General features: G+C 46.0%; 3 protein-coding genes across 7 annotated transcripts in view; 1 reads left to right on the forward strand and 2 right to left on the reverse strand.

Moving 5' to 3' along the window:
* Window positions 1-3674, reverse strand: part of LOC122373579 (SH3 and multiple ankyrin repeat domains protein 1-like) — a 99540-nt gene extending 95866 nt beyond the window's left edge. Inside the window, exon 1 of the mRNA XM_043351793.1 lies at window positions 2261-3674. Coding sequence (XP_043207728.1) covers window positions 2261-2336 — 76 coding nt within the window. The 5' untranslated portion in view covers window positions 2337-3674. The remainder of the gene's footprint in view (window positions 1-2260) is intronic.
* A 2706-nt stretch (window positions 3675-6380) lies between these two features.
* On the reverse strand, window positions 6381-8877 carry LOC122373589. Its single transcript, XM_043351805.1, has 2 exons — window positions 8371-8877; window positions 6381-7814 (listed from the first exon to the last, which is right to left on the reverse strand). Exons 1-2 carry the CDS (start codon window positions 8404-8406, stop codon window positions 7119-7121), a joined length of 732 nt encoding a protein of 243 aa, XP_043207740.1. The 5' UTR covers window positions 8407-8877; the 3' UTR covers window positions 6381-7118.
* Window positions 8878-9786: 909 nt separating this feature from the next.
* LOC122373590 (protein piccolo-like) lies at window positions 9787-22906 on the forward strand. Of its 5 annotated transcripts, none has more exons than XM_043351808.1 (9): window positions 9787-9875; window positions 13745-13844; window positions 14620-14733; window positions 15118-15216; window positions 15514-16831; window positions 17239-17375; window positions 17724-17879; window positions 21580-21767; window positions 22254-22906. In XM_043351808.1, the coding sequence occupies exons 3-9, from the start codon at window positions 14632-14634 to the stop codon at window positions 22462-22464; spliced, it is 2211 nt and encodes a 736-aa protein (XP_043207743.1). In that variant the 5' UTR covers window positions 9787-9875; window positions 13745-13844; window positions 14620-14631; the 3' UTR covers window positions 22465-22906. The 5 variants fall into 5 exon arrangements, with proteins under 5 accessions (XP_043207743.1, XP_043207741.1, XP_043207744.1 ...); XM_043351806.1 differs by having other exon boundaries at window positions 14632-14733; XM_043351810.1 differs by having other exon boundaries at window positions 9820-9875; window positions 13756-13844.
* Window positions 22907-24363: the final 1457 nt, after the last annotated feature.

Genomic DNA, 24363 nt, shown 5'->3' on the forward strand with positions numbered 1-24363 from the left:
TCGTACCGGCGTCGTTATAGTTTATCCTACTGAAAGTACACTGACTAGGCAGCACTGGTCTTAGCATATTATAAGAATGCTGGAATGACATTCACTATCATAAGAGGCTAAAGCGGATGCATCTTCCTACATCTTCCTACATATACTGGAAACGTAGTAACCGTAGTCTCCCTTAGACTTAGCTGTCTCTATGATATCTATAGCGTCTTACCCATCTAGCTTTCATAGCTAGACCACCAAAAATTATCGCGATCCGCGCAATCAGCGCTCGCACGTGTAGACGCCGTGGTCTGTCTTAGCACCACCGTCACGTGTTGGGGCACGCGGTATAGCCAAAGACGAGTCTGACCGGTCAGTACCCCCCTCGACCCCCCCCCCCCCCGTGGGGTGACCTATTTGGGAGCAGGTTACGTGCCAGCTCCACGTCCGTCTGTGTGTTGGTGGGATAGAGATTTGGCCTTCACAGATGCTATCTTGTGTTGGTAGTGGTTGGGGTGGGGTGGGGGAGGGGATACGCATTCGCAATACGCATGTTTTTAAACAAATGGTGATTCGGTGTCTGCGACAAACAAACGATGGGTGTGTGATGTAATTTTCAATACGCCCATCCATGAAATATTGTGCTTGTAATAGAAAGAAAGCACTATAACGCAGGCCTCTTGCATCGATACTTAGATTCTGATGCACCGGACACCCACTCGAAAATCGAAATTATATCGCAGCAATTTACCTATAAATTCAACCATGCATATGTAGGTTAACGGTATGAGCTGGTGCAAAAAAATCACTACCACAGGCAAGTTAATCATGAAAATAGCTAGCTGATTTTACCTATACCTACCAGTGGTGTTGGAGGGGACATCTGGTTTCAATTACATCAATGTAAATTGTGCATGCCCGTAAGAAAAGGAACTAGGAAGCAAGGCGATTTATCACAATAAATCACAGCAAGGCCAAATTTCACAACGTTGCTGTGGATAATATTTGTTTGCATTTGCCGACTTTTCATAAACAACTGTTACCAAGTGCGAAACGTTTGAACTGCTTAACCCTCGCCGGACCTATTGGTTTTCTACATACGCGCCGGCCGAGGGGGGGGGGGGCGGGTACGACCCCCCCCCCTCGCCGTTTCGCCCCTGGTGGAGCTAGCGCGTCGCGGAAAAAACGAGCGTGTGCGCCGTTACGAGACGCAGAGATTGGTACCCGATTTTAAGGTCCTAGGTCAACCGGTGACCTCTGAGGTCAGGTCAAGTGCCCCAAGGTACGGTTCAGTTTTTGGTGAATAACTTCGCAAATAACGGCCGCAGAGCGCCGATTTTGGCAGCATCGTGTTTGTCTCGCTCAGGCGCGTCGAATGATATACTTTTTGTCCGGGTCAGGTCAACTTGGGGTGTTGACCTCAGGTCAAGGTCAGGTCAGCACCCCCAGGTCACGAAGTTGGCCGAAAGAGGTCATGTCGCATATCATTCGATTCGGCAGGTCTTCCTGAGTCCATTGGTGGCTTTCCCGACTCGCTAGCTCAATTTGATCAAGAGTTATTGACGAAAAACTAATATGACCTTGATGACGTCATAAATGACGTCACGCAAGGTCAACATTGCAAAAGTGACGCATCTAACCTTGCAAGGAGTGCATCAAATCACGATTCTGTGTGCTTGAGATAGTTGGAGATCGTTCCCGGCGCCAGAATAGCAGTTTGAATTTTTCCCCATTGACTTATAATGGTGAGGTCACGAAAATGACCTGACCTCATATGACCTTTAGGAAAAATCCGAGATATACAAGTTATGAGACTCATAATGGATACTAGATCCTGCAAGTTTCATTTCCCTGTGACATCTCCTCTGGCAGTGAGGTCGTTGCGAAGTTGCGACATCTGAAGACCGTGCAGAGGTTCACTTATGACGTCATAGGTCAGTGACCTGACCTGACCCAAAAATGCGGTTGGTGTCAAAAGATCCGGCTTGAATCAAAGGTCAGGTATGCCAAGTTTCAGCTTTCTATCGCCAGCGTGCTCGGAGCTATTGCGAAAAAACCCTATGGGGGGGGCGGCACCCGCCCCCCCCCCCCCTCGGCCGGCGAGGGTTAATATCTTCTAAAACGGCAGCTAATGAATTGAAGTCAGTAAATGCGAGGAGTTTGGGAACTCCCTCCCAGATGCAGAAGCATCTGTCTCAAAACGCCTCTATGTTTCAAGTACCTACATTTTTGAAGTACAGCCAAGGGGCCCAAGTTTCATGTGGGGATTTTAGTGACCTACCTCCCATTTGCAGGATCAGTATCTCCTCCATGTAACTCCTCCTGTCGCTGTGGTCTCTCATGTTGACGAGAGACATCGTGATGTCGTCTCGGCACAGCCGTCTTGAATCTGCTTCTTTGACACAGCTTCCTGGATAATGTCCGGTTCCAGGCAGCTTCCTTGGCGATGCACTATCTCACAGCTTCCTTGTCACCGTTATGTCTTCACACACCTTCCTTGACACTGTCTACACTGCTTTTTTGACACTGCTGCTACTGCTGACGATGTCGGTTTGTGTTGTCATCATCTGCTAGTTAATCATCATCACTGGTTAACCATAACGTTGTGGGCAACCATCAGCACTCCCTTTGCTATAGTAGCAGAACTCCCTTACACTGCTTCGCCAATTTCCCTCGTTTTCGCGAACGCCGTAGTTTTTCACAGAACACTGTTGTAACTAGTCTGTTAGCGTCTTACTCGTCGCGTGATTAGAATGGAAGCCAAATACGACGATAGGCGTCTATAGGCAAGTCTCTGAAGATGTCCGGGAAGCAGAGCTCAAGTCTCTTAACTGGAACGCAGAGTACTTAGACACTCGCCACAGCAAGGTATTGTCTTGCTCTCGAGATAAGACTTCGCGCGATGCCACTCTTGACACACAACGCGAGTGTTCGTTATACAGAAGAGCTCTTCTTTCATCCACTATCAGACCTTTGCAAGGTCAGTGCAAACGATTCGCAGGTTTCACGTTACTGGTTCCTTGTTATGCGTGATTTTCCTCCGGCGACTCCAGAAAAATCACTTCTCTGACCAGGATGTGGCTTCAGTTTTGACATTCTAGACACCCGCAGAGGCTCAGGCAAGTCCGAAGCAATGCGGGAACCCACCACCTATTCTGTGCATCCAGTCAAAGTGATCCACGATTTCAGTGATAGGCTGCGTGGGACGACTTGGTGGATATCTAGTGTCAATTCTCTGCGCCAGTGACACAGCAAACACTAGAGTCGCATTGCCCAGCGCATGACACGTCCGGTAGTGCCCCAGGTAGTCACAAGTGTCCTTATGACTCCGCAGCGTTGCGTTCCGCACTGTCAGCTTCACACTCTGGTCCGAGCTCTGCCAAACGCTGGAAGATCCTCAGATCCTCACACTGACAACGAAGTATATGGTCACTCTCTTGCCACATTCACAAAACGAACGAGCTGCTCACGAATATCTCAATCCTCTCAACCATCACGCTCCATCTTCAAACATCTCACCATCCACCAAAACCTCAATTCTTACACATTCCCGCTCTTCACCAAAACCTCAACACCCGACACCACACACACAGCTTCGCTCCACGCGATATCCACTGTGCTCCGCCCTGGGCCGTATCGTGGCCTGGCTAAGGCCATATCTGTATCGTAGCTCAGCTAACGCCATATCTATCCACGGTGCCGACACCTGGGCTGCCCCCGACGCTACGAACGAAGGCATGATAAGATAAGAGTGGGTGCAGATCGGTCGGCTATGGTGGAACTGTGCTATGTGAGGAGGCGATGTATGTGACAAATGTGCACTGGGGTGGTACCGGAGTAGGTTGGTGGGATGGGTGTGTTTCCGCTGTTGGTTTTGATGTTGTTATGGTGGACTTTTTATCTTAATCCGCGCCCCGTTCAGGGCTGGCAGGTTCCACGTCCTATGGGGGGAGGGGGCCTCCCTTCGTATCTCCGGAACCAATAGTCGGATCAGAAAATGCAACAGCATTCGAAAGAGCCCAAGATGCACAGGAAAGGCTATTCAGTATTCACGACCTTGATATTTTACCTGTGACATCACAGGGAGGTCAGGAAAGGTCAAATCAGCCCAATTTACAGTGAGGAGAAGTCGGTTATAAAAATGAAATCTAGGTTTCCAAAATGAGTCTGGATATGATGTATATCATAGATCTGACATGTGGATAGATCATCTGAATGGATGGTGACTTGTGACGTAAAAAGAGAGGTCAGCCTCGACCAATCAGAAGACGCTTGCGTGAATCGTGAGGAACGGCCTGCTGAACTGTGGATATTCGAGTCTTTACCTCGGGTCATGTTCACAAAATAACCTCATAACCGTTCCTGGGTTGGCAGGGATTACAAATCCTCTTCCCTTCATTTATCCAATAAAGGCCATGGTCACTGGACGAAAGCTGAGCAATATTTCTTTGAGCTACATTGGCAATTGATCCGTGGGAGCAGCACCATGACCCGTCCATGACAACTTGCCAGTCAGTAGTTTTGGTCTTCGTTGTCATGCTGGTGAGTGCATTTTGAGTGAGTGGAAAGCTGTGAGTGTGATCCTTTTATGGTTAATCGTATTTGTATTTACACGGTGAAAATACTTCCAATTTATGATAGGTATTTGCAAACGCTAAGCCAACGGGAGACTAAATGTCAACGCTTTTTGGGGCAACATCAAATTTTCTCTTTAACCCTCGCCCGCACATGCCATTTTCCCATCCTAGAACGCACATGGTGGTTGCCATCCTCCGTGCCATTTCGTTCCTGTTGGAGATAGAGCTTAGCGGTAAGACCAAAAAGATTCTTTGGGAAGAGACAAATCCAATGATACCCAGTTTTACCTGCTCAGGTCAGTCATTGACCTTCCAGGTCAGGTCAAACTAAAAAATGTTGCTGTTTTGGGTCACCGTTGGATATCAAGTGCGCTGCTTATCATATACCGATGACGATGCCGTTTTCTGGTGCCAAGCCAGCTAGAACCTCTTTGTCACACTACCCGATCAGGTCTGTGCTGCTGAGGTCATTTCAGGTCAAGTTAGGTCAAGGTCAATGATATGTGTTTGTATGTCTGTGTGTGTCTGTATGTATACTGATGTGTGCACCGATTGTTTATGTGTCCATATTACATGAAATCATGATCTGAGAAGCTTTTAGCAAAAATGCAGTCAAAAAACTTCACAAAAAGTAAATTCCGCTTGCCTAAAACGCAATCATCTTAGATGACCTAGGTTGACCTTGGCCTTGACCTTGACATCTGTACATCGTCGAACGACATATTCCATGATGGTGGGAGGTAAGACTGGCAAAAATGGCTGAAATCAAGGTGTCAAAAGCTCACAAGGCCCATAGCCAACGCAAGATGTTGAGAATTGGCCATTTGGGTCATGACATGACCTGAAAAACAAGGTCATATCTCCGAAACCAAAAACCACAGAAACATGAAATTTTCAGTGCACATCAAAAAAGGATACAGGAGCAGCTATACGAAAAATCAGCCTTCTAGCTCTAAAAATGTTGAGTGCAGAGCAGAAAGACTACCTAGGGGGGGGGGGGTGGCAACCACCCCCCCCCCCCCCCATGTGCGGGCGAGGGTTAAAGTGGGTAGGCAAATGCATTAGACAATGTATTTACATCATAATCCGCTAATAGAAAGTGATTTTTATTTTTCCTCAGATAATCACTTTGATTACCCCGCGAAACAAGGTATCAGCCTCCACTTCTGGCCAAAGCAAGTTGGCTCTAGTTTTGAAGACGCTACTGGGATCAGAACCGGAGCCAGAGTTTTGAACAGAGAGCACCGCACTTCTGAACTGCTTCTGCCTTCTGAAGAGAGAAGCGCTGCCCAATAAGTGCCCCAGATACTCAGTCAGCTCTGCTGAAAGGAAGGAACATATATAGGGCCTTGCAAGGAACCAACCAGCTGCACTAAACAGCGAAACAACCAGCGGGAGGGCTTTTTTAAGTTATGGGAAGACAACCTGCTTGAACTATTTGGCCAGACCCGATCAATCCCTTGTGGTATCCCTCACCTTTGTATGAATGTGTGTTTGTATGTTTTCTCACTTACACTATATGTGTGACTAAGTATCACCTTGTCTATGGTATAGAGCACAGCCTACATGCTAGGTTAGCTATCAATGTATCCACTCACGTGAGTGTCTCCTGATCATTGGTTACATGTTGATGATTTATAAACAACAAAGCTATTTTATCTGCCTCAGCTTAGACAGCAAACCCTCGCCTGCCGATCGATAATCTTCATTAGAGTGTGTTGATTCTACTTTCCAATAAACAAACTTCCTAATCACTGCCATGGCTGGATCAAAAGAGGTAAGGAAAGGCGGAATCAGAAATGATAAAACTTGAAAACATACAAATATGTTTTTCTGTCGTTTATTAGCACCCACGTCGGCGTAAACAATGATGGTAACAATCGTGACTTAGTGTGTTACAAAATGCAGCAATTTGATAGTCAGTATCACTAATATTCGTTTACAATTGAAGGCGTCTGAACACACATAATAACAATGTTTTACATTTCGTACCCGATGCAGTTTTGAATGAAACAGCCAACATTCTGATTATAAAACTGACGCGGCGATACTCGAAAGATGCATGCTGAATGAAATGGTGGCATGGGATTTGTGTTTTATTCTCTAGTTTCGATAACTAACTATTCTAAACATCAAACATTGATATAAACACTGTAGTGCACACTTATCAATCTGAAAACCCGCTGAAAGGCACCCCTTGGTTTGGACTAGGCAGACTTTTTACTGGGCAAGTCAGAGAGAAGCAGAGACGGCGTCGACTTGCGACTTGCAACAGCACTGTACTTCAGCTAGTTTCAGAGAGAAGCCGAACTTCAAGAAGTCAGAAGTTAGCAGCTTCTTTCAACCAGCCGGGAAGCCGCAGGTTCAACTTCAGCCGGTCCGACAGGACCAAACGTCTCAATCTTCCCTTCCAACAGATCCATGTCTTCAGTCTTCTTCTGACTCTTCGAGGTTACCCGAAGACATCTATCATCCTTCAGCCTTCAACCACTTTAGCTTCATCATCCCCACCCACTGATAATGTCATCTTCAACCTCCCCATACATCATCCTCAACCCCTTCCTAGTACACAGGCTGTTCACCGTATCCAACCGGCTGCTGTACCACTTGCTGGCCATACCCCGTCACTGGTTGCTCCCCATAGCCCACCGGCTGGTGGACAACCTCCTGACCATAGCCCGACACAGGTTCTTCATAGGTCACCGGCTGGTGTACGACCTCTTGACCATACCCCACCATAGGTTGGTGGTACGCCACCGGCTGTGGGGCGTATTGAGCCTTAGGCTGCTTGGCGTAAACATCAACCGGAACGTAGTGCTCGTACTTTGGCTGCGCCTTCACCTGCTGGACCTGGACTGGTTGGATGTGAAGAGGCTCCAGCTCAAGCTTCTCATACTGCACTGGCTGGTACTTGACCTGAGGCTGCACCTGCACCTCCTGGTATTGCACCTGCTGGACGGGTTGGTACTGCACCTGCTGCACAGGCTGGTAGGACTGTTGGACCTGCACAGGCTGAGCGTAGCTGATGGGTTTCGCAGCCACCACCTTTGCGGCAGTACCGGCGGTACCCGCTGCACCAGCCACTCCAGCTAGCTTAGCAGCCTTCGCTTTCGCTCCGAGGGCAGGAAGGAGCAGCGGCCCCTTCAGGAGGAGGGCTTTCTTGCCGAGGAGGAGAAGAAGACGGGCGCGCCGCGCGCTGGCGGCATCCTTCGGGGCTTCGGCGTCGGAGGGTTTTTCTTCGGCAGCTGCTGCGGCCACCTGGGGAAGAAAAGAGTCGGAGGTGTTGTAAAGGGCAAGTGAGAAAGGACACCTGAGGTCACATGGGGTGTTTGAGTTTTTTTTTGCATTTGCTTAGGGTACAGCGTAAATTTAGGTTACAGACATGAATGGAATTCATATGAATTGCAGTAAGATTGAAATTGTTTGAAAGTTATTTTAGATAAGGTTCACCTGGAGTGACTACATGAGTTCCATTTTCATCCCTTTGCTACTACATTTTAAAAATCACAAACGAATGATATTTTGACCTGCCCGAAGAGATTATTCTTTACAATCGTTTAGGCTCAATTTTCTTCTTCTTTTTTTTTTAGTTATAATTGCCGAGCGCTCTGCTGCTTTGCACGAGCAGCTATAAGCGCTCCATTTGATAAATTTAGTAGTGTAGTTATGTTCACAGTTTTCGTCTACGAAAAGTGACAAACTTTATAATCATCGACCAGTGAAGCAAAACCAGCTAATTATAGGGGTTTGTAGCCAAACTGAAATAGCACCTATCTCAAAATCACTCCAAGACGGACATAACAGCTTCACTCACCGCCAGCACTGCCAGAAGCACCACAAAACTCTTCATCTTTCTTCTTATCACTCCCAACCACACTGCAGCTCTACCTCAGACCCCATCTGAACCGATACTTTATACTCTCCAAATTTGCCCCGAGGGCAAAAGACCGGTCGATCATGAATGCCAATCAATTGACACTGCGCAACAGTAGCTCTGACGACAACCGGAGTCTCGTGGTTGGAACATGAACCGGTAAAATTGCATCTCGCTTCACTACGCTGCAGAGCGGCGGTGAGGAAAGATTTCTGGTGATGTATTGGATTCGGTTAGCGTGGATGTCGCCGAAAGTCACGTGGCTTTGGAGGTAATAGCTGTGGTCGGGTGGTGAAAAACATCGGAGTACTGAGTTGGGTGTGGGCTTGGAGTGGTTCCGTGAGACTTTACTACATAACCACGTGACTTTTGTCACTGGGCCACTGTGTTCGGTATAGGCTGCGGCGTCTGGTCACGTGACGCAAGCCACCAGACCAGTCTGCGAAAACAATGGCATGCAGGGTGATGAGTTTGTTAGGTAATATCAACAGGTTTTGATAATTCTTGCCGGGCGCGGTTTTTAGAAGCTGGCGGACAGGTTCCATCATTTCTCTCACATGAATGCTCCGAACGCAGCTCCCAGGCTCGTGATTTCAGAATCGTTACCAACGACAGCTCTGCATGACTCAGTTAATACTTCATCAGAAGTAATTAAAAAAAAATCACTATAATCAAAAGTAATCACTCAACGTCATAAAAAACTGTTAGTAATGAACAGATGACTGAAATACGCAACGCATGGATGGACACTCGTGGATAAATTTATTCACCAGTACCTATACGAGAATAAAACAGTTTGCTTTATTACCGAAACGGCGGACTGACTAACAGGCAAAATGACAGACAGACAGACAGACAGACAGACAGACAGACAGACAGACAGACAGACAGACAGACAGACACCCCCCCCATACCCCGACAGGAAGACCCACAGCGACATACAGACTAGAGATGTCAATCGGATACCCACTTTTTGGTATACCGATACCAAACCGATACCAACTTGGTATTTGGTATTTCAATCGTAATGTGTTTGGTATTTTGTTGGTATCATAAGCCCTCATTAATGTATTAGAGGCTAAGAAATCGGTAAAAAGTTGGTATTTCCCTCAGTTTCCCAAGTTGGTTTGGTTTCGGTATTCTCCCGTGGTTTTAGTTGGTATTTGGTTTGGTATCGGTATTCCGATTTTCCGTGATTGACATCACTTATACAGACAGACCCCTCCCCCCCCCTACACACACACACATACCGCTCGCTGACGCGACCCATCCACACCACCTCAAGTGCTCGCCACCCACCGCTACAGGTGTTCCCACATCTGTGTTAGGCAGTCGTCAGTTCGACCTCTACCGCTCAAAGGGTCGTCAGGCTGTCTGATAGGCGGAGGGAGAGAAGAGAGCTGAAGACAGAATAGTGCGGAGGGAGAGGTAAAACGCTGGAAAAGGTGGGTTTGACATTGAATTTTTGGTAGCGATTTGCGATGGGATTGTTTAGCGTTACCGTGTAACATGTGTACTTGCCATGTCTTTTCACTGTCTTATTGTTCTGTTATACCTATTTTCAGAGATATTTACTCAGTGACATCACATCTTATCATTATGCACGAGGTGACTTGATAGCATGCATTTGTATTGGACAATCATTTTCAATTAATTCCAAATTACCATTTTTCTTGGCACTTCAGCTTTATTTGTGCAAAAAATCGGTTACATAGTGTATTTATACTTACTTTTCACTGTAATTGCATTTGTCATGAACAACTTAGATTTAACTAAGCAACAATTTTTAAGAAGTGAAAAGTTGAACTAAACTTAACAACCTTTCCACTACAAAATTGATACATACGTATACTTGATGAAAACACCAGCCCCCCAACAAAATGACGGTTTTCTTAATTTATAAAAAGTACGCTTTCATTGCTGAGCGAAGTAAAAGGATAGGATAAGGATAGGATAGGATAGGATAGGATAAGACTGCTTAGGATAGAATTGGAAACCTTATGTGCTTAGTTCAAATTTCAGTGCTCATATCGTACACCAGTCAGTGTGCACAGCCATACGCGTTTTAGAAGTTTAGACCATCATCGCTCGAGCTGTTTTAATTTAGCCCCACAACTTTAGGGCCGCATTTTTTAGGGCCACACCTCCACGAGATTTTGAATTTTGCGTTTAGGACATCACAAAAGAAAACTTTACGGCGATGAAGGACTTTATTCAAAGCGTCGTTTCCATGACAACCAAGCTCCTGGACGGAGCCCCGCGACACGATTACTTTGTAGGGCCTTGGTTTGTAGCGGCACGGGGGCAGACGCGTCCGAATCCTGTCCGCTTTTTCATTAACCCGCGTCCTGCTGGGGGACGGGGGGGTTGAACATCCACTGCGGTTTTCCGCGATCCACTGATATGCAACATGACGTCACATGCAGGGGCGCGGGAACTACTTTCAGACTGGGGGGGCACACCATAATAGAGACCAACCAGGGGTACCCCCAAATCTAGTTTTCTCACCGGTTTTAGGCCACTTATTTTTCATCCCTTGGCTTTTTCAACAAAAAAAGAACATTTGCAAAAAAGTGTGGTTTTCTGTCTCAAAGTTGTGGGGGCACCGCCCCCACGGCCCCAGAGTTAGGGGGAGGGCAAGCTGCCCCCACTGCCCCCCCCCCCGGTTCCCGCGCCAATGGTACATGTGACGTCATTTAAACTTTTTATTCAAAGGATAGTATATTCGTAACATCCAGAGGAGCCTGCGCAGAAAGTCAAATAATTGCGGCCGAGTCAAGGGAAGTTCTTTGCATGAAGGCAATGCTGCCATATCTTGTTGCGCTAAAAGAGGTTTTCAAAGATTTACTTGACATGTGGCAGGCTGCCATCGATTTTAAAATGGAGTTTCGTCAGAGTGTTAGAAATTGTTAGAAATTATAATGATGGCCCAAAAAAATTTAGGGCATCACTTCCGATGAGGCTCTAAATTTGTCCGTGCACTTATTGCATCAAATAGCATTGAAAAAATTTAACCCTCGCCCTGGCAGGGGGGGGGGTCGATGCGACCCCCCCCCCCCCCTAAGGTTTTTCGAAGATAGCGTAAAAACGGCAGCGCGCAGCGCCGCCAAATTTGGCACAGCCTATGGGGCAATCTTTTTACATATGACCTGAAAATTTCAGGTCCGGGTGACCTTGGGTCAGGTCACCAGGTCAGAAAAACCGGTACAAGGTCATGGTCAAATTTCAATTTTCTTTTTGCACCTGTCCAGCTCACAGTTTTGGACTGATTTCCTTCAAACTTTCAGGGTGTGCTAAGTTCACCGAGTTGTATAACATATAGTTCGGGTTTTTTGAGGTCACTGACCTGAGGTCAGTTAGAGGTCATTACGTCGTAATGTTAAGCCTATGGGAAAATACTAAATTCGGAAAATACTGGAGATATCCGCTTCGTTCTATCACTTTTGTGCTTTGAAACCACAGTACTTAACAGCAGGTCACTTGGTGCTTCTTTGTTTGGTGTACTTATCCATGGGTCAGGTCAAATGAGGTCAACTGAGGTCAAATGACGTTTTTGCCAATAACTTGGCACATAATGACGCTAGAGCTTAAAAATGGTGTCATTGTGTTCCTGGTGATCAGCCGAATCGAATGATATGCAATATGATGCAATTTGGTTAACTTGAACTTAATTGATTAATTAAAGTTTACTTAAAAATTAAGAAAAACTTTAAGTACACTTAAGCAAGCTAAATAGTATATCATTCGACGCGCTTTGACGTGCTGAGTTCACTGGTGCTTTTCTTTTTGCTCTATCTTAATTAGATCAAAAGTTATAAGCGAAAAACTTTTGACCTGTTTTTAGCGAAATTTTTACATTTATACCCCCCAAAACCCCCCTAAATATTGATCTAGAGCAACCAAATTTGCACAGGGGCGAGAACTCCGGGGGGCCCACCTACCTACCAAATTTGGTGTTTCTAGGTGCCATAGGAGCCAATCGCGAGGGGGGGGGGTCGCATCGACCCCCCCCCCCCCTGCCAGGCCGTGTTATGAAAAATGCCCTGCCAGGGCGAGGGTTAAGTCATCAATTTTTGATGACGTAAATTAAAATCTTTGAATTTTCTGGTTTAGAGCCGCCAAATGTGGCGTTAAGTGGGGAAAACCAAAGCTCAAATATGCGGCTTGTTGGCCTTCGATTCAGGTCTGCTGAATCCTTGACAGTAGGTGTGTCAGCCAAACCTGTGAGGAAACCATTCGTTTTCACCATATTTCACACATAGGCTTCCCTCGCCCATTTGCATTTTGTGAAGGCTTCCGCTCCCAAGACCATCGTCAGAGAAAGAGAGTGTGAGAGAGAGAGAGAGAGAGAGAGAGAGAGAGAGAGAGAGAGAGAGAGAGAGAGAGAGAGAGAGAGAGAGAGGGAGGGAGGGAGAGGGAGAGAGAGAGAGGAGAGAGAGAGAGAGGAGAGAGAGAGATGCCAGAGAAAAGGAAGTAGAAATACCAAGCTAAATAACGCATTCTTTTTTCTCTTTTCTCTCTCTCTCTCTCTCTCTCTCTCTCTCTCTCTCTCTCTCTCTCTCTCTCTCTCTCTCTCTCTCTCTCTCTCTCTCTCTCTCTCTCTCTCTCGCTCTCCCAGCCAAACACCTGTGTGCCTTGTAAGCACCCTGTGACCTCCATATGTCTGGGGGAGGGGGGGGGGCGTGGTGACCTCAGGTGTTCTACTGTGGGAAGGGCGAATTATGAGGTCACTCGCACAAATGAGAAAGTCACGGGCAAAAGATCAATTCGGTAAAGGTAAACCATAACAAACTTCTTCAAGTGATGATCCTACGTTGCATGAAAAAATATGTATTGGAATCATGTTTCAAATGAAATATTACCTTCATACCTGCATAAAGCTACCTTGATTTCGTTTGTAAGTGGTGAAAGGTATGGTGGCATTCAGTATTGCTATTGTCAGAAGTTAGCGACGATGGTACTGTGTCTTATATTGACGTGTGATTTTTTACCAGCATGCTAATAAGTGGTAATGACATTGTATTGCAATGCTCTAATTGTGTACTTTTCAAGGTGTTGGCATGGATGAGATAATACTCATCCAACCAACATGGAGTATTGTCTCATCCATTGGGTTGGTTGGTATTGCGTTTCCTGTAGATACAAACTTATAGGGGGTACTGATATGGTAGTAAGGTACTGAATACTGGTAGTGGTATTACATTTCTGCACTTAGCGTTGCAGGTATGGTGGTGGTGTAACCCTCATACTGATAACTATATATTGATAAGTACGTCCTCGTACGTCACATGACGTATATCTGGTGATGGCACAGGACTGCCGTAGATTTTCGGTCGATGGGTTCGAGTCGTCATCGGACCGAAGTTTTCCTTCATTTGCAACCCTTCGCTGTGACGAAGATTGACCGAGCTAAGGTGAGGTCACCAAAGGTCACGGTGGGTTGACTGGGGTAAGATAAGGTCACAAAGGTTACGATGAAGGACATGAGTTGACTGTGATACCAATACAGGTGGAGGTGGCAGGGTCACATGTGCCAGATAAGGTCATCAGTGGTCACAGTTGATGACACGGTTTGATCAGGGTCACGTAAGGTCACTAAGGCGACATGGTCCCCAACACACGTCCGCCAGGGTCAGAGAAAATTCACATTATATATGGTCGCACGGTGAAGGACGCTAGAGGGAAGATGCATGTATAGGTGAAAGGAAAGTGCAACGTTGACACGAAATAAAATGGTGGAAAACCAACGAAATAAAAAGGTGGTGAATCAAATGCTATCAATTTTGTACTGCTGCGTGGTTTACTAGGGCTGCTCATTGCATTTGCACATCTATTTTCATCGCTTTTTACGGATGCTGATACAATTTTCCTTCCCAAACAGTTTCTTTTATCACAGCATACCGCTGCCAATGGCATGCCATATGACTTATAGCTATACGAATAATCTATGTAAAAGGAATGTGACTACCAACATAGTTTTACATTTGCTCAGAGCACATTTGAACAATGACGTGACTTCGGTCATTGCCTTTCTGTTACACAATGCACAAGCCCTCCGATGCATGTTTGCTTTTTGAACATGTTCATTATCCAGTGTGACCACTTCAGCGTTTCCAACTTCGTCCCCCTAGTGTGTTCGTTTATATTGTTTATGCTCGTTTAGCGTTGGCTGGATCTTGCTATCCGCAGTGCTCGTTTTAGATGACCTCAGCGTCGGTCATCGACAGCGACACTGACCCGACAGAGGTCATAGGTCACGACGAGGAAGCCGAGGTCATCGCTGAGCAGCCAATCAGCGAGCAGGTTAGTGACCACAGAGATCGTTATAAAAATTAGTGACATCAGGGATTACTGTGGGGTTAGGGGAGGGGCTGCAGGTAGGGTCACCAGGAGAAATAGATTCCAGGTAGAAAATGAAGAGCCAATTATATCAGAGTAAATATCAAAGACCAATGTCCGAAGTAAAGGTCCAATGCCAGTTTTTGTTGATGAAACATGAGCCAATTTTCATACAAACACAAAATCCGTAGAAAGGTTTTCACATATGTATGTAGTCGTACTTCTCTGACCTCAAATTGATCTCCGAACACTTTCGACACACGACTACATTTTCCGCGATGCGTTGGTATCAGGCAGAGCTGAATATTCACCATAATCACTGAGCCTATCATCTTGGTCTGTTCACAGCCGGACCAGACGGGACCCGCTCCTGAGGAACCCAAACCCAAGAAGAAACCCTGGTCATTGCGTAATATCGGCCTGGTGCAGCGCATTACTCGTAAAAAGGTATACCTGACATGGAATTATGGATTATTGCCATCCGATCACGAGCAAAGCAGAAATTTAAATATTATAGACGTGATCACAGACATACGCAGACGTCACTTATGAACTTTACTGTCAGGTTTCCAATTATTCTTTTTTTCTCCAGCATCACAAAGTCACCCTTTACTACGCAAGACACTAGCGCTATCATGGTGAAGCCTATCCAATTGATAAGGAGGACTTAAGTTGGTTTACAACAAACATGAAAAGCTAGAAAACTGCACTAACACTACTGAATAACACATTTCAATATTGCAGCCTCCAGCAGACAAGTCCGAAGGCAAACCTTCGAAATCGACTCCATCTTCAAAGGAGACGTCGCCCCAACCCGAAGAGCCTCCGCCATCACTTCAGCCCACAGCACCAGTGAACCATCCAGAGGGAGGCTCACCCACACAAGAGCCTGCTGAATCAGTATCTACGCCTGGGTCCACTGAAGCTACATCAACGTCACAGCCCTTGGAGGCTTCGCTGACCAAGCAAGACGAAGAGTCCGTAGCAGATAAGCCTGAAGATACAACAACACCTGGTCAAGAGGATCCGGCTTCAGAGACTGAGCCCGAGAAGCATTCAACACCCCAGGAGGAAGTCAAACGTTCCCCGGAGGAAGGCGCTCCACCAGGTGCTGAAGACGTTCCCGATCATTCTTCTGCCGGAACTGACAGTGCTGTAACACCCGCAGGTGCCGAAAGGGTTCCAACAAACTCTAAACACATCCTAAACGCTGGTCCCAACCACTCTGATTCTGGAGATAATTCCGAAGCAGTTCCTGTGACCACCGGCGCTGTCACGGAACAAACTGAAGTAACTACTGAGAGTTCAACTACCGAAAGCAAGTCTGAAGCAGAGGAGCAAGCTCCAGAGCGTAGTTCCGTCGACAAGCCTACCTCAAGTCCTAAGGAGTTATCTCCAGTGCCCGAAGAGTCGTCTTCCTCTGGTGGCGAAGAAGCTGCTCCTTCAGTGATCAACGCTTCAAGCCAGGCAGTGGAATCCCCAGCAGCCGCCAGGACAGAGAAGACACCGTCTTCGTCAAACACACAATCAAAAGAAGCTTCGCCTTCACCAGACTCAAACTCTGAAGGAGGAGCTTCGCGTTCTGATCCTGCTATACAGCAGGCCCCTGCTAACGGTTCAGTTGCTGAGCAGCAGCCGGTAGAGGATCGACCAGCTACCTTAGTCACCGAGAAGCAAACAACAGCTTCGTCAGGTCCTAAAAACGTCAATTCCGTCCGGACAGTCAACAGTTCGGACAATAAGAAAGGCCAGTCCGAAGTGAGTTCTTCTCTTGGAGGTGCAGCGAGGGAAAGTCGCTCTTCTCCAGAAAAACAGCAAACACAGCCTTCTTACCAACACGCAACTAACGGACACTTCTCACCTCCCGAGAAAAAACACCCCTTAACTTCTGGTGTGACTGAACGGAACAAGGCGGTCTCAATCGAAGCGTCAGTTGTTGTGAAGGATATGGCCTCCCCTAACCCACAAATAATGGACTCGCCTGCTGTGACCTCGGGCGCTGAAAGACACATCGACCAATCAGCGGTCGAGCTGCCATCGACGTCAGCCAATCAGCAGACAGGTAAGCAAAGGTGTAACATAGAAGATCTCTCACCAGATTCTTGAAAGTTGAAATGGAAGGTAGGCAATGGTTTTATTTGCAAAAGTGGCGAAGCTGAAACTATTCTGTCATATAAATCTTATCGTTCAGGTACAATACTCGCATTGCATTTTTGTCGACTCTTTTTGTGGTGGCTTTGCGGTAGGATAATTTGTCACGGCTTCTCATTTGCACAAAAGATCCAATGAATCATTTTGGTAATGATTGCCGAAAGCAGCAACGTCAACCTTCCTGTAAAAAGGTCTTCATTGCAGTTTGTGTAAAAGCCTGTCTTACCCTGCAACAACCACTAAACCCTTTTACCTTTTTCATTTATACCTTTTTACAGCATACACTGCTGTTTGCTAACCCTGTATACCTTTTTACAGCGATCACCCAGCTGAACCAGCTATCTCTTCAGGATCTCTGTAAGGATATGAAGCAGTCCTTCAAGCAGAACAGTCTGGGTCTTCAGAACCGCCTTAGTCGACTTGATGATAGGATGTCTGCAGTGGAGAGGATGCAGGTAACTCATTTAGTAACCCAAACCGTCATTCCTTGGAGCAGTGGATATTGGGTAACTTTATTCCTCATGGAGAGAGGACAAATAAATACATGTATACCACGTTCTGATCAGTCGAAGATCCCCCCACCGTTCTTTGAGCTCTGTCTTTGCAGCTTTCACTTACCAATTTGTATACTTTACCAATTAAATTCACTTCGCAAAAGTAACTTTTTTCAATGTCAGTTCTTTCTTCATCGTATCAAAATCAATTTTTATTTCAGTGCTTGCTTGTAAATTTTAACTGTTCCTTATCAGACTCTCAATCTTCAATTATCAGTTCACCTCTTTCTCCCCTTTCCCTTTCGCCAGTTCCTGATCCGTAAGCAGTCGGAGGAGATGCAGGACCTCAAGTGGAGGATGGCTGAGGCCGAGCGCCGCAGCAAGGATGATCAGAAGAAGGTCCTCATCTACAGGCGCAAGGTGAAGGAACTGCAGAACAGCCTGCAGGAGCTGCACGTCAAGGAGGTGAGAGACGTGGGGGAGACGTGGGGGAAGACGTGGGGGAAGAACAGGGGGAGACGCGACTTGGGGAGACGTGGTAGAAGACAGGGTGGTGGGAGAACAGGGTGGATACATGGGGGAGAACAGGGGAGACATGGGGGACTCGTGGATACGTAGCGGAAGGCGTGGAGAGACGTGGGGTAGACGTGGGTGGGGGAGAACGGGATGGATTTATGGGGGAGCTCGGGGATGCGTAGGGGAAGACGTGGGGAGACGTCGGGGTAAATGTGAGGGAATGGTTGGGGGGGGGGGGACAGAAAGATGGGATGCACACATGGGTGTCGTTTTGTACAGGCTTGATGGTGTCTGAGCCCTATCAATAAGTTCCAGAATTTTCACGAACGCTATGAAAAGATGACAATAGTATTCAAATATTTACACAAGAAAAATGATTAATATTGTTATATATGATACTGAAAAAGCGAAAGGGACATGAACTGCTGACCACAACCACGAGGTTCTTTATTTACCTACACTTAGGTATGCAGTCCTCGGAATGGGACGCCGTCGCATCCCCCCCCCCCCTCATTGTGTTTCTCGCAGCAGTAATGTGATTTCCCCCGGTAATCAAGTAAAGTAATGAAGTAATCAAAAGTCAATCACAGTAATCTACTCAAGTAATTGGATCAGTCTCCTCGGGGCTCGATGGGTTACGGACAAAATTACGTATCGCTAAAGTACGTAGGACAAAAGTACGTAAGCAAAAGTACGTAGGATTAAAGTACGTATCGCAGAAGTACGTACAGTATAAAGTACGTATGGACAAAAGTACGTCAGGGACAAAAGTACGTATCGCAGAAGTACGTACAATATAAAGTACGTATGGACAAAAGTACGTCAAGGACAAAAGTACGTATCGCAGAAGTACGTACAGTATAAAGTACGTATGGACAAAAGTACGTCAGGGACAAAAGTACGTATCGCAGAAGTACGTACTGTATAAAGTACGTATGGACAAAAGTACGTCAGGGACAAAAGTACGTATCGCAGAAGTACGTAGGGTATAAAGTACGTATGGACAAAAGTACGTCACGGACAAAAGTACGTATAGCTAATGTACGTAGGGTAAAAAGTACGTATGGACAAAAGTACGTCACGGACAAAAGTAAGTATCGCAGAAGTACGTAGGACGTATGGACAAAAGTACGTCACGTACAAAAGTCTACGTATAGCAAATGTACGTATGTACGTAGGGTATAAAGTAGGGTAGTCTTGGGCAAGACGCCCCAGATAATTTATTTCGCTACATAGGTACCTACTTTTGTCTCACATCACCTGGAAGGCCAAATTTGTGCTCAATGTGTTCTTTGGACATTTTACTTTAAATTCCATCCCTCAAATTCATTCACTTATGATCGGACTCCCAGCTAGGAAGTGCTTTGTGAAGCAACTGCAAATGGGGCATTTTGCCCCAACCCCAGGGCAAAACGCCCCACGGCCTGAGGCAAGAAGCCCCATACACTAGATTAACCCTCGCGGGCCCGGGGGGCGTTTTTCGCCCCCCTCCTGGCGAATATTTGCGATAGCTCCCGAACGCTTAGTGATAGGAAAGCGAAATTTTCAGTACCTTTTCTTCCATCAATTTGGCATCTTCTGAAATAAAAAATTTGGACTTAGCCCCATTGATGACGTCACAAAGTCGATTTTTCTAGACCCTAGTGGTTAGTAGTGGTGGTAGTGGTAGTGGTCTAGTGGTTGTCGCGCGATTTATCTCACGAGACCATTTCCAAGATCTCCACGTTGCCGCCCTCGCCGTCCTCTGCCGGTCCGCCGGGCCGGGGGCCGCCGTCGTGGGGCGTCGTGGCGCCGCCTGGCTCGTGAATAGGTAGTAAACACACTGGCGACAGGCAGCGAGCGGTGCGCCGGACGCTAAATTTATTGACGGATCACGGGGGTGACAGATGTCTGCTATGGGAGAGTGCCTGGTGATGTTTAGAATGTGTGTAGCATGCTCGAGTGTGAGCTGCTACCGTGCTGCTGGGTTGATGTGTGCTGATGGATGGGTGTTCCGATCAATAAACGTGAGAGAGAGAGAAAAAAAAAGTCCTCTAGAACGCTCACTTTGAGATCACTACACATGTGCCGGTTTTTGCCTTTGACCTTGACCTCTGACCTTGAAAATTGACCTGAGGTCAAAAATTTTGGGTGCTTTAGAAGCGTCTCGTAAGGCCCTTTCGTTTGGTATTGCTTTTGTTTGCGTAGCTCTCTTATTTACGGAGTTAGACAGGGGGGCGAAAAAACGCCCCTTCCCGGGCTGCGGTGGTTGGAATTACCCCCGGGCCCGGCCGGGTTAACAGAAGAGAGGATCTTTCCCCAGAACCCTGCCAGTTCCGAGAAACATCGGTGAGGCGTTTTACTTCAGCGAGGAGACTTGCCCCGGTCTACTCTACGTGTGGACAAAAGTACGTCACGGACAAAAGTACGCATAGCAAATGTACGTACATAGGGTATTAAGTACGTACCCCACCGTTCGGTTAAGTTGATCAATGTGTAATACCTTTCTTATTCTTTATTTAATGAGCATTTGTTACAAGGCATAGCAAAATTTCTCGATGAGTAAATGGGCGAAATGGACAAAGCTATATTATTTGGTATATGAATTTATCATGAGTTTCCTGTAGTATGGCAACAGAGCAGCAATAAAGAAAAAGTGGCTCAACTTACATTAACTACTATACCCTACTTCTAGCATACGTATTTTATACACCACGTACTTTGGCATACGAACCGTACGTACTTTTGGCATACGTACTTTTTACACTACGTAGTACGTACTTTTGCATACGAACTTTTGCGTACGAACATTTGCGTACGTTCTTTTGGTATGCGTACTTTATACACTACGTACTTTTGCATACGTACTTTTGCGTACGAACATTTGCGTACGTACTTTTGGCATACGTACTTTATACACTACGTACTTTTGCATACGAACTTTTTCGTACGAACATTTGCGTACGTACTTTTTTCATACGTACATTTTACACTACGTACTTTTGCATACGTACTTTTGCGTACGAACATTTGCGTACGTACTTTTAGCATACGTACTTTATGCACTACGTACTTTTTCATACGTACTTTTGCGTACGAACATTTGCGTACGTACTTTTGACATACGTACTTTATGCACTACGTACTTTTGCATACGTACTTTTGCGTACGAACATTTGCGTACGTACTTTTGGCATACGAACTTTATCGCCTACGTATATTTGCGTACGAACATTTGCATACGTACTTTTGTCCTACGTACTTTAGCGATACGTACTTTAGTCCTAAAATCGGGCTCGATAGTATCCCACCAGTCGGTGCCGGCTTTAGTGGCGACATCTATACTTGATAATGCCAGTGGCGTTTGTGTTGGGTAGTATATGTAGATGACGCGGTATTCTCAGTCACTGCCGAGTGTTCACTCCTAGCTGAACGTTCGGATGGTCGTAGATAACGATCGGAAAGGATATTCACATCACATCCACTTCTGGGTTGTGACCTGTCCTATCTTTACCCACCAGGCATACATTATCTTCCTCAAGCTCCAAACCCCTGTCGTTCTGAGCTGGACAGTAGCATATTTCGACTCCCGCAGCCCCTCCGGTGCATGCTGAGTTCACGTGCGGTGACCGTTTGAAAAGATCTTTCTATCTCTTTTTCTTTTTCTCAGGCTGTCAGAGTCCGAGCTGAGAAAGAGCTGGAACGTCGGGAGGCTGATCGTCGTCAAATCCAGCAGCAGCAGCAGCAACAGCAGCCGAACCAAATCATTACACTCACGCAGCCGATGCCGATCTTCCTGCCATCTAACGGCTACAATCAGAATCAGGCGGCCTATGGGGACGGACGACGGGACTCCAAGTAAGTTGGTGGCAATGGCCTCGTGACTCTAAAGCTGTGATCCAGCATTTGGAATTGCCAAAAGGCTAGCGAAAAGAAAAAGCTAGCAAATTTAGAACGCATCCTGCACGTTATAAGAGCGTGAAGCCTACCTTGCATGCTGAATTTTATCATATTCAACAAGGTTAGAGTCCCATTTGTTCGTTTACCGATATCCATTACGTGACAAACAAGCATTTATTTTACTCTTCAGTATTGATATAATGGTAAAAATGATACAATTATATTTAGTTTTGAAACACACCCGAAACCGCATAACTACACCCTTCAAAATATGTATAAGATTTGCATAAGATTTGCATGCTGCTGTAATCTACTATCGTTAATACAATTTACTATCGCTATCGTATCGACTACTATCGTTACTATATAATACTATTTGTTATTATATTGCTATCGTTGCTGTAAAGCTACTAACGTTACAAACTCTCCCCTTTTCTATTTCAGCTACTACCAGCCACCACCAGCACCCTACCAGCAACAGGCCCTTCCACCACCGCCGCCGCCACCGCCGCCGGCTTCCATCGTGGAACTCCCCCCTAGCCGCCCCCAGTCCCCGCCCCCTCCCCCACCCCCCAGTCAGCCGGCCGCCAGCCGCCGCGGCTCCATGTTCTCCGTGAAGAGCTACAAAAGCAAGAAGAGTGTTGCAGCAAAATAATGACGTCATAGGTGATGCGGTGGTGATGTCATAAGAAATGACGTCATCAGTTATGTCATGGGGAGGCGGTGCAACTTTCCAGTATCGGGACTGGCGAGGGAAAATAATAGCTGTCTTTGTTTGTGGTTTTACTTGATTGAAGAGTGATATCAGTTTTCCCAAGGTTGCATTAAAATGCAACAAGCCCTTGTCACGCATGCTTATGAAATTGGGGACCTTTTCTTATATATTGATAACGGTTTGATCTTGTTCATTTTTTTTTTGCCGCCAAAAAGTGATACCTACATGATGTAGTATTACTTTGCTTAAATGTTGTTTGTGGTTGTGGACTGTGGTGTTACAACTTTGCTGTGATTCGGGGTTGTGTGTCGAAGGCATATAGTCAATCGCATCATTTTTTGGGACACAAAATAAAATACTGCATTGTGTTCTCTAAATATAAGCCTCTATTTTGCACCCAACGCCACGTTCCATGTAGTCAACACCACGTTCTAAAAACACACTACACGATGATCCAGAAATAAACATAAGTTGATTGTCCAAAGTGGCATCAATAAAGAATGTCAATTATGACAGAGAAGTTCGCTATCATACACAGGCAACTATTGCATGTCAGGAATTACTGCCTGTAACGCATTATTGGCGTTTCTAGGTATCAGTAACGGGACAAGAATACACATTGGCGCCAGCACCGGGATCATAATAATATCATGGTCTAAATAAGTATTGCGTGAATTATACATTTTGTCACACGGCTATCGCTTTTAACCTTCCAGGCGGTGGGGGGGGGGCATTTTTTTGCCCCCCCCCCTTTAGTTTTTTCGATATATCTCGAGAACCGCTGCGCCGATCGTCACCAAACTTTCAGTACCCTCCCGGGAGCAGATAGCGCAATGGTGACCAAAAATTTTCCAAATGCTATGATAGGTTGGCCGCTAATGACGTCAGAGTGACGTCATTTTTGCCATTTTCGACCCAAAAAAAGGTTTCGCCGGAAGAGCTGTCAGGCCTACAGCTTTAGAGATACAGAAAAAAGTTTCAGCCATAAAAGGTGTGGAATTAAAAGGGCTACAAAACTGCTATTTCGGTTTTTGGAATTTTTTGGATTTTGACCCCCAAAAATCAAAAAATAGATTTTTTGAATATAATAGCCAACAAATCCTAAAAGTTTTTTGAATTTCGAAAAAAAGCGGAATATATGTGATAGCCCCTACCGCCTTCTATCTACATACCAAATTTGAGATCGATACCTCTTTTTTTGGCCAAGTTATAGCGAAAACACTGTTCAAAATTGATGACGTCAAATTTTCAAACTCAATTTTTAGCAATTCTGGACCTCGTAGCGCAAAACAAAGACCACCATTAGACTCCCCGTGACGAGCTGCATCGAATCGATACCCATTTTATGCAAAAATATCAATTTTGAAATTTGACCTTTTTTGACCTGACCTTGACCTGATCTCCACCAGAAAGTGACCTAAACCGTACCTGATGGTCTTATAACCAACACCATTGAGTTGGAAATGAAAAACTGGCCATAAAACATGCATCGCATAACCTTAGTAAAGTTGGGCTCATGTGGTGACCCTTGGTGACCTTTGGTGACCTGACTTGTGACCTGACCTGGTATGACCAGTGACCTCTAATAGCAACATATGTACTAGACAACTGACGCCTTATCGCTGATTTTCGACAAAATGCGTTTTACTCGGTGTTATAGCGCTTTCCCTAGAAGCCCCGTGAACGGTGAAACATTTTATCTTTGACCTGACCTGTGACGTCATCGGTGACCCTGAGGTCAATGAAATTTGGTTTCCATCAACAAATGTGACAGGGCTATCGAACGCCGTTTGAATTTTTCGGATCCGTCCAGTAGTTTCGGAGATACGGGGGGGGGGG

The sequence above is a fragment of the Amphibalanus amphitrite genome, unplaced genomic scaffold (assembly GCF_019059575.1).
Source record: "Amphibalanus amphitrite isolate SeventyFive unplaced genomic scaffold, NRLGWU_Aamphi_draft 001519F_arrow, whole genome shotgun sequence".
In the NCBI taxonomy this organism is placed as follows: domain Eukaryota; kingdom Metazoa; phylum Arthropoda; class Thecostraca; order Balanomorpha; family Balanidae; genus Amphibalanus; species Amphibalanus amphitrite.

Bases quoted from the DNA above. Each gene is read 5' to 3' on its own strand.
- LOC122373589 (XM_043351805.1), bottom strand. From the start codon at position 8,406: ATGAAGAGTTTTGTGGTGCTTCTGGCAGTGCTGGCG. The intron at 7,815-8,370 runs GTGAGTGAAGCT...TTTCTTCCCCAG, and splicing joins TGCTTCTGGCAGTGCTGGCG to GTGGCCGCAGCAGCTGCCGA.
- LOC122373590 (XM_043351806.1), top strand. From the start codon at position 13,767: ATGGGTTCGAGTCGTCATCGGACCGAAGTTTTCCTTCATTTGCAACCC. The intron at 17,376-17,723 runs GTAACTCATTTA...CCCTTTCGCCAG, and splicing joins CTGCAGTGGAGAGGATGCAG to TTCCTGATCCGTAAGCAGTC. The intron at 17,880-21,579 runs GTGAGAGACGTG...TCTTTTTCTCAG, and splicing joins AGGAGCTGCACGTCAAGGAG to GCTGTCAGAGTCCGAGCTGA.